General features: G+C 42.8%; 1 protein-coding gene across 1 annotated transcript in view; it reads right to left on the bottom strand.

Annotated features, from left to right (window-relative positions):
* The window catches only part of HYI (hydroxypyruvate isomerase (putative)), a 16,397-nt gene extending 6,989 nt beyond the window's left edge, over nucleotides 1-9,408 (bottom strand). Inside the window, exons 1-3 of the mRNA XM_070745055.1 lie at nucleotides 9,140-9,408; nucleotides 7,328-7,439; nucleotides 843-957 (exon numbers count right to left, since the gene is read on the bottom strand). Coding sequence (XP_070601156.1) covers nucleotides 843-957; nucleotides 7,328-7,439; nucleotides 9,140-9,338 — 426 coding nt within the window. The 5' untranslated portion in view covers nucleotides 9,339-9,408. The remainder of the gene's footprint in view (nucleotides 1-842; nucleotides 958-7,327; nucleotides 7,440-9,139) is intronic.
* Between the last annotated feature and the right edge of the window lie 997 nt (nucleotides 9,409-10,405).

Here is a 10,405-nt window from a genome sequence, read left to right as displayed (position 1 = left end):
GCCCTCTTTTTGTATAGCAAAGAGCACTCGTCTCCAAACAAACTGGTAATTTATACAAGTCCCTTATCAGTTCTGTGATACTTATCTTGCAGCTGTGAGGCAATTCAAAGTCCTTCTTTCACAAAGTGAAACACACTTTGCTCTGGTTTAGTTTCAAAGCAGGGAAAAATCAGCACACAAAGGTCAAAGTCAGCAAAGCAGGCACGAAACACAACGATCAGATAATCCTCCACAATGGCCAAACCCACAGGCTGCTCTTTATAGCAGCCTCACTAATCACCACAGCCCCACCCAACCACAGGTGGCCTCATTTTCTTTGATAATAATCTCTCAGTTGTTGTTGCCTATGCATCGCTCTCCGCATGCGTGGCTGTATCATTAACTCTTGTTCCGAATCCAAGGAGGAGCTAGATAATTGATCTCCTTCTGAGCTGTCTGCCACACTCTCCTCCTCCCTGTCACTCATGTCTTCTTGGTCAGAGGAGCCTTTATCAGCAGATTCCACCGGGGGCAAAACAGGCCTGCAGCATGTGGATGTCTCCCCCACATCCACAGTCCTTGGGGCAGGACCTGGGCCAGAGCTAACCACAACACTGAGCAGGCAGTTATTGCTGTTCTTTTGATTCTATGGAATTCTTGGAAATTGGAGTTCAGGAAAATTTAACAATCCCCAGTCTGGCTCTCACAGGGGAAGATGTTGCAGTTCGGCAACATCTGGAAAGTAATAGTTTCCCACATACACACACACACAGCAAGTAAAATCAATATTAAATAGGATCCTTTCCCTTTCTGGAAGAAGCATAGCAGTCTGATAATTCTCCCATTTCCACCTACATCCATACCTGTTCCAAGATGTCAGCAGCGTATCTGAGGTTTTCAATGAAGGTGGCTTCCATCTCAGTTGACACAGCATCCCTTTTAGCACCTGTAGGAAATCGCCCAGCCATGAGATGGATCCTAAAAGCACAGAGCTGCATCAGTGCAGAAGAAAGCTCAGCCAACTGTTTCTTGTACAAACTAGCAGGGTTAGGAATGAGGGGAAGTGTATCTTTTTGTACTTGGATCAAGATATCTCGGCTACAATGTGACTATGGTAAAAGCTCTTTCATTCCCAGTTTAATTATGTCCTAAGAGGCAATGATCCATGAAGTGCATTAAACAGTTAGCATATATCACCGCATGCGAACTTCCTGTGAGTGAATCCACTTCCTTTTGAACCATTCAAAACTACACAAGATGCAGTTAGATTATTTAATGTAGGATCGCCTAGCTTCCCTTAGATTGGCGCACGGACACTGTGAACTGTACATACAAGCTCACTATAGGAAGATTAATGTACCTTTGTGCCATTTAACAAGCAAGTGGGACATACACAATAGGGTAAGACAGACAGATTGTTCTCCCTCACCATTTCCATCCCTTGCTTTACAGATAAAGAATAGGTACTCGTCAACAATGCTGTATAATATTATGCTTGTGTAATCATAGGTGTCAATGCTGATAAGACGCTTTACTTTGTAATGATTGGTGTTCATTTCCCCCAATCAATTAAAATAATATAAAAGGATGAAGCTATATGTGCTTCACTACTTTTTTTTCCTCTTCTCAACCGGCAAAGAAAAAAGAAATACAGCGTGAAGAGCACTAAACTTGGGAATCTGTCATTATCAATGACAGATGCCATATATCCCTGTTCCCCAAATGGGATTTCTACTTATAAGTCATATGAGTACATATTTCCGGCTTTTCTATTAATACAAAACAGACAACCTAAAAGCCACCAGTGTGATACAGGGGAGGCTGAGCTATGGAAGCCCACTTGGGCCAATTTCTTGAGCCCAACTTACCCTACAACGTGCTAACTATGAGGGAAACCTGGACAAGGAAATGGCAGGAAGTGCAGTGGTACTTCTACTTACAAATTTAATTTGTTCCATGACCAGGTTCTTAAGTAGAAAAGTGTGTAAGAAGAAGCCATTTTTCCCATAGGAATCAATGTAAAAGCAAATAATGCATGCGATTGGGGAAACCACAAGGAGTGTGGAGGCCCTGTTTCCTCCAAGGAGATTCCTAGAGAGGCCCCACAAAGGATTCTCCCAGCCTTTTCCAGCCCTGTTTCCTCCCAGGAGATTCCTAGAGAAGCCCCATGGAGGCTACTCCCCGCCTTTTCCGGCCCTGTTTCCTCCCAGGAGATTCCTAGAGAGGCCCCATGGAGGCTACTCCCCGCCTTTTCCGGCCCTGTTTCATTCCAGGAGATTCCTAGAGAGGCCCCATGGAGGCTACTCCCCGCCTTTTCCGGCCCTGTTTCCTCCCAGGAGACTCCTAGAGAGGCCCCACGGAGGCTTCTCCCTGCCTTTTCCTGTTACAGTTTTGGAGGCTTGGATTTGTAAGTGGAAAATAATTCTTGAGAAGAGGCAAAAAAATCTTGAACATCTAGTTCTTATCTAGAAAAGTTCGTAACTAGAGGCATTTGTAGGCAGAGGTACCATTTTATATTTAATCAAGAGAGTGGGCATTTGCTTTTAATAAAAACTACCAATAATCCTGCAGTTAGCCCCTCAAGATGGGCAGTCAAGAAATATTTATTATTTATTTATTTATTGGATTTGTATGCCACCCCTCTCCGTAGACTGGGGGCAGCTAACAACAGTAATAAAAACAGCATATAACAATCCAATATTAAAACAGTTAAAACCCTTATTATAAAACCAAATATACATACAGACATACCATGCATAAAATTGTAAAGGCCCAGGGGGAAAGAGTATCGCAGTTCCCCCATGCCTGGCGGCAGAGGTGGGTTTTAAGAAGCTTACGAAAGGCAAGGAAGGTGGGGGCAATTCTAATCTCTGGGGGGGTTGGTTCCAGAGGACCGGGGCCGCCACAGAGAAGGCTCTTCCCCTGGGTCCCGCCAAGCGACATTGTTTAGTTGATGGGACCCAGAGAAGACCCAGAATGCTCCTTATCGCTATAGGATAGGACCCAGAAACTTGAAAGCTCACCAGTGGGTCTCTTTGCTTCATCGTATGCCAAGAAAAATCAAGGTGAAGTTATTTTCTCCAAGCATTTAAGGAAGAATTTAGGTGAGCATTGGTGCTGCTGATATGGCTTTTTGCAGTTATTGTTTTAACCTTGGGCACTGTGGGTTAGGTTTGGGTTTTAATCCTGCTATCCAGAGTAATAGCTGTTATATGGGTGGCCATGCAAGCTACTTAAATAAGTACATACAATTATGTACTACAATTTAGTTTCTTTCTCACATTTTCCTCTTTATTGGCATTGAGTCGTCTTTCAATGATTTGCTATTCTCCCATGTCCAAGCTCTACATTCCTTAGAAACATAGAAACATAGAAGTCTGACGGCAGAAAAAGACCTCATGGTCCATCTAGTCTGCCCTTATACTATTTTCTGTATTTTATCTTAGGATGGATATATGTTTATCCCAGGCATGGGATAAACATATATCCATTCATATCATCCTTCCAAGGCCAGTAAAATCCAGATTGTTGGGGGCAATATGCTCTCCGTAAACTGCTTAGAGAGGGCTGTAAAGCACTGTGAAGCGGTATATAAGTCTAAAATGCTAATACTAATATTTGAAAGAAAACTTTTGAAGACTGCTAGAATTAGATGGCAGCCGTCTCTAGGCAAAGCAAAGAAGAGGTCAATTTCTTCACAATTTTCCTCCTTTCCTTCCTCTATGTCCAACCATTCATAGACCAAGAGCAAGAAAAGAAGGACCGGGGGGACATGATAGCAGTTTTCCAATATCTCAGGGGTTGCCACAAAGAAGAAGGAGTCAACCTATTCTCCAAAGCACCTGAGGGTAGAACAAGAAGCAATGGGTGGAAATTAAACAAGGAGAGAAGTAATTTAGAACTAAGGAGAAATTTCCTGACAGTCAGAACAGTCAATCAGTGGAACAACTTGCCTCCAGAAGTTGTGAATGCTCCAATACTGGAAGTTAACCATCTGTCTGAAGCAGTGTAGGGTTTTCTGCTTAAGCAGCGAGTTGGACTAGAAGACCTCCAACTCTGTTATTATTATTAAGGGTTGAAAGTTTATATCCTCTGGTTCACCAGAGCACAACAGAATCTGTTACTGATTCCCGGCACTACAGAAGATGGCATAACTGCTTGTGGTCTGGAAATAAACACATTCCAAGCACCACTAATCACTACTGACATGGTTATATGTTGTTATCGAGGGTTCCTCCTATCACTTTTGAAGCTCAAGATATCTCGGTTCCTCTGGATCATTGCAACTGCTGCAATTTATCCACCTTAAAGACTGTATGCTGTCAACCTAAACTGACCTGCCTACTTTGGGTTATTCCTGTGATGTACTTAAAAGAGGGTCTTTCAAAACCTTTCAGAAGAATTGCATTGGACCATACACGAGTACAGCACTTCTCTGTTAAACATTAAAGCAGCCCATCTTCCTCAGGTTTCACAACCAATCTGAAAAAAGATGCTTTTCTTAGGGAGTTGGCTCAATGCAACTGTTGTGGAGTCCACAGTGGTTCACTCAATCCCATTATTTGAGTTTATGTGATATTCACAAAACTGCATGTGCTAGCTTGGCACAGCATGCTGGGTCTAAAATGCAGTGGTAGTTCAGTGTGTGGTGGAAACATAGCCAATTACTTTAATCAGCTAATTTCCCTACTGTAGCCTCCTCAAAAAGGTGCTATTGAGATTGGTAGCAATGTAATCTAAATAAATTCCAGTAGCTTGGGAATATTTTTGCTGCATGTAAATTGGTACATGTGAAAAGAATCTGAATATCTTAATGGATTGTAAACTGAAATGAGCCAACAGTGTGATGCAGTTGGGAAACAAAATTTAGTCCTATGTTCACTATAAAAAGTAATTGTTCCTGCTAATTCTTAGCTGGTCAAACAGAATATTATATTCAGTCCGAGGCAACTGCATCTAATAAGGACATTGACAAACTGGAACATACCTGGTGAAAGGCTACCCAATATAATAAAATGCCTGTAAATTTATGAGGAATGGATAGAGGCATTGGGAATGTTTAGCTGGGAGAACATTGCAGAAAAATACCATAGCTGTCTCTTAAACATCTGAAGGGCTGTCAGAGAGAAGACAGGTTACATTGTTCAGAGTTGTTCCAGAAGACAGAATTTTTTTTAAAAAAAGGTTTAAACCACTAGGAAGGAGATTGGGGTGCGACATAAAGGAAAAAGTCTAAATCAAAAACTATTCAACTATGGAACAGATTACCACAAGGGAATGAACTTCCCTTCATTGGAAATGCATGAGCAGAGGCTGGATATTTCTTTATTAGTGGATTCCTGCTTTAGGTAGAAGATTCACAGTAGATCAGGGGACTTCAAACATGGCAACTTTAAGACTTGTGGACTTTAATTCCCAGAATTCTGGCGAATTCTGGGAGTTGAAGTCCACAAGTCTTAAAGTTGCCAAGTTTGAATATTTCTGCACTAGATGATTTCCAAGGTCTCTTCTTCCCCTTCCATTATGGGACATGGAAAGCTCCAGAGTCCCCCTACCCCCACTTTCCAAGAAGCAAGATAAAAACAAGTAAATCTGTCTCTTACAACACCCATCAAGGCTTCTGCCAGATTCAGTAAGTAAGAGACACATCCATTTAGTCTCTGATTCCTTCCCAGTTAAAAAGGACACACTGTTGCTTGGATCTGGGAAGAGCAAGGCTGCACCTGCCTGTATCATTCCCATCTAATCTGCCACAGGGAGGAGATTTATAAAAAATACCACTCTTCAAGAACAGAGCAGCAAGCCAAAAGGAAATGTACGATTGATTGATTGATTGATTGATTGTTTCCTGCATAGAAAAATATATTTTATAACAGGCTATGGGAGAGAAATGTAATGAGACAGTTTGCTGTAGTGGTCAGGCTGGGAATCAGGAGACTGTGAGTTCTAGTCCCACATTGGGCACCAAGCCAGCTGGGTGACCTTGGGTCAGTCACTCTCCACCCGGGGAAGAAGCAGGAAATGCGAAACCACTTCTGAAAACTTGCCAAGAAAATCGCAGTGATTGGCCCAGTTGCCCGGAATCAACACTGACCCAAAGAAAAAGAAAAAGATAGAACTATAGAGATCCTTCATAGTCCTCACTTAGCAACCCTAATTGAGACAGGCAACCTCACTGTTAAGCTTTGTGCTCACTACACAAAACATCACGTGACCATAGTGACCTTATGTCAGCAGTTTCCAGCAGTTGAAGTTGTTAAGCGCATTGTCACACAACTTGCAACCTCCTGCTGGCTTCCCTATTGATTTGCTTATAAGCCAGCTGGAAGCTTACAAATGGCTATTATGGGGTTGTGAGGTGCTGGGACCATCCAAAATGCAACCATCAGTCATAGGTCATGGGACCAGATTACTTACGGGACTGTCTTCTGCCTTGTACATCCCAGCGGCCAGTTAGGTCCCACAGAGTCGGCCTTCTCCAGGTCCCGTCAACCAGACAATGCCGTCTGACGGGGTCTAGGGGAAGAGCCTTCTCTGTGGCGGCCCCAGCCCTATGGAATTAGCTCTCCTCGGAGATTTGTACTGCCCCCATTCTCCCTGCCTTCTGTAAACTTTTAAAGACCCACCTCTGTCGGCAGGCCTGGAGCCACTGAAATTTTAAAACCGTGTCCCACCTAGTGAATGAATGTGTGATGGATGATGTGTGAATGTGTTGATAACTTTTAATTATGGGGGTTTTAATATGCAATGTTATTTAGATTTCTACATGCTTTGAGTCGCTCTGAGTCATAGGAGAAGGGCGGTATAGAAATCAATCAATCAATCAATCAATTAAATAAATAAATAAATAAATAAATAAAACAAATAAATAAGTAAGTAAATAAATAAATAAATAAATAAATAAATACATAAACAAACAAACAAACAAATAACAAGTCACTTTTTTCAGCACTGTCATAACTTTGAACAGTCGCTAAATAAATTGTTATTAAGTAATGACTGCATATAAAGAAATGGATTGCAAATTCTGTCACTACTGGTTCATGTGACACTTCTGTACATGCACAGAAGCATTCTGGGGTAGGGGGGCGGAACCTGCCACTGCCACCACCAGTTAGTTCATAGATCCAGGCTGCACTGGTAGCAATCCACCGGAGGGTATCCAGCTGGTAAAGGGACACATCTATCATTGGTTCAAGCTTTATCTTAATTAATTAATTAATCTCCGAGTCTTTGGGGAGGGGCGGCATACAAATCTAATAAATAATAATAATAATAATAATAGTAGTAATAATAATAATAATAATTATTATTATTATTATTATTATTATTATTATTATTTTATTACCTTGGACATTTCAGTTCTTTGGCATACTTCACAGCCAAAGCCACAGCTTCCCGGAATTCAGGTTGGCGTCCAGGAACTGCTCCTAAACCCATATCACCTTTCTCTTGGTTCCCTGGGAAAAAAGGAAAGCACAAATTGATCTCATGTATTGGCAAGGACCTTTGCTTGGTTAACCCACTACTGAGAAAACAGTTCTTTGATGGGGCAATTTTGTCAGCATTTGCTCTCATCTGCCACTATTTTGAAGAGAGGGGTAAAAGGGGAGTTTTTAAAAGATAGATGGTCAGCTAAAATGCAAATTCCAGACCCTTCAAAAAGCTTGGAGTATAAGTGGTATTGATGCATACAGTACAAGTGGCAGATTTGGTTATCACCTTTAAAGCCCTACATAGCTTAAGGCCAGACTACTTAATGGACCGTCTTCTGCTGCATACCTCCCAGTGACCTATTAGGGCCCACAGGGTCAGCCTTCCCAGGGTCGCGTCGGCTAGACAATGTTGGTTAGCGGGGCACATAGGAGGGCCTTCTCTGTGGTGGCTCCAGGTCTCTGGAACTAACTTCCCCGGAGATCCACACTATTACCTAACCTCCTGGCCTCTAGCAGGCCTGGGGCCACTGAACTATGTATACCATCTAGCTCTGGCTAAAAGGTTATGAATTATTTATTTTTGGGGTGTTAAAATTGTTATTGTATTGTTTTAAATTGTTGTACCCTGGCCAGAGTTTGAAAGGAGTTGGGCGGCAGATAGATAGATAGATAGATGGATGGATGGATGGATGGATGGATGGATGGATGGGAGATAGAGATATACAGGGTGTGGACAAATAAATGAAAACATCTTGAAAAACCATCAAAATATATTTTAATATGGTATTGGTCCACCTTTTGCGGCAAATACACCCTCAATTCTCTGAGGTATTGATTCATACAAATTGTTAATTGATTGATTAGAGAATGTTCAAATATTATGATGCCAAAAAGTCAAGTGATTCCATTTTTTTGTCCACCCCCTGTAGATAGATAGGTAGGTAGATAGAAGAGAGAGAGAGAGAGAATTCTTTATTGGCCAAGTGTTATTGGACACAGAAGGAATCTGTTGGTGCAGATGCTCTCAGTGTACATAAAAGAAAATATAGATTTGTCAAGAATCATGTGGTACAACACTTAATGACTGTCATAGGGGTCAAATAAGCAATGAAGAAACAATCAATATTAATAAAAATCTTAGGATACAAGCAACAAGTTACAGTCATACAGTCCTAAGTGGGAGGGAAAGGATGATAGGAATGATGAGAAAAAACTAGTAGAAATAGATATAGATACTGTAGATAGATAGATAGATAGATAGATAGATAGATAGATAGATAGATAGATAGATAGATAGATAGATAGATAGATAGATAGATAGATAGATAGATAGATGATAGACAGACAGACAGACAGACAGACAGAAAGAACATAGAGAGATAGAAAAAGAGAGATTGTTTCCCAGTTGATGAAGCAAGTACCAAATGTGCTAGTCATTTCCCCCCTTTTGTCTAACATGGTGCCTTTAATAGCTGGGTGGCTTCACAAAAGAAGCAACAGTAAATTACTCTGATTTTTATGAGATACAAAACGAATGAAGACCTCCGATTTTCGCCCGATCAACACGTGAGGCACCGGTCTACTCCCGCATTCTATAGGCGCCCACTGGAGATTTCAGCCGTCGCTACCCAAGAGGTCAGGGGAAGAGAAAAAGGGAGACCCGGAGAAAGCAGGCGAAGAGAAGGCGAAGTCCCCGAAAGGAAAATAACAAGGCAATCGGGTACCCGGCGGAGTATTGAGCAGGACCACCTCCAGCCCGTGCCGTTCGGCTGCTGCGCGCAGCTCCGGGGCGCCGGTGGCATAAGGGAAGGCCAGCTCGACTGCTCGGAACCCGGCCCGCGAAGCCGCCTCCATGCGCTGAACTAGCGCCGGCTCCTCCTGGAAGAGCCAGGCCAGGTTCGCCGCAAAGCGCAGCGGGGCCATGATGCAGGCGGCGTCTGCGGCCTAGCGCGCTCTGCGCCTGGGAGGAGGAGTTTTCGCCGTTCCGAGAAGGAGCAGCCGCAGCTGGGTGGGGAATCGCTTGTGGCGGGTGCGGGTGTGGGAGTGTCTATACGGGAATCCGGAGGCAGGTTGCTCGGTTGCTTCTCGGTGCAATGGGAGGCCGCGCACCACGGGTATTGGATTCCGAAAGCTGCAAATCGTAGCGACATTTTCCTTGTGGCTACGATTGGGGGGGGGGGGGTGTTATTTAGTAAGTAATCTTCACTCCGCGTTCCTAAAGCAATCTGCGCCGAGAGGATGATGATGACTCTGTAGTTTCTTCCCCAAACCCCCAAAACTTCAACCTTAGATTATCTACACGACCTCTCCCCGTTTCTAAGAGGTCTGTAAGGGGCGTGCATAAGCGCACCACTGTGCTACTGTCCCTGTCCTATTGTCTTCTTTTGTCATAACTTTTTACTTATGTTGCGTTATGTTTATACAAATTACTATCTATACATGTTTCACAAATAAATAAAATAAATAGATGATGGTGGTGGTGATAAAAATAAAAGTCCGTTCAGGAGTTGGGCGCCCTATAAATCCCATAAAATTTAAAAATGAAAATAAAATTAAGAACAGAATTGGAAGGGTCCGTGGAGGTCTTCTAGTCTAACCCCCTGCTTTGGCAAGAAACCCTACACCAGTGATGGCGAACCATTTTTTTTACTTGGGTGCCACAAAAGAGTGTGGGTGGGTGCTATTGTGCATGGGCGAATGCCCACATCCATAATTCACTGCCTGGGGAGGGTGAAAACAGTTTCCACTGCCCTCCCGGAGGCCCTCTGGAGGTCGGAATGGCCTATTGCTTTGACCACATGCTTTAGATCTCAGAATAAATAGCTGCTTTTGCCAGACTATAATAGGAGGAATTTTTTCCCCCTAGATTCGATTGATATCTGCCACCTCATACCATCTTAAATCCATTTTTCCATGGAAAAATAGATAACAAGAGCTCGACCTCCTTCCATATGACGACCTTTAAGATGCTTCCAAAGTGCTACTAGACT

This window comes from Erythrolamprus reginae, chromosome 3, assembly GCF_031021105.1.
Source record: "Erythrolamprus reginae isolate rEryReg1 chromosome 3, rEryReg1.hap1, whole genome shotgun sequence".
NCBI classification, from domain to species: Eukaryota; Metazoa; Chordata; class Lepidosauria; order Squamata; family Dipsadidae; genus Erythrolamprus; species Erythrolamprus reginae.
Note: the sequence above shows the minus strand (reverse complement) of the source record. Positions and strands in the feature narration are given on the sequence as shown.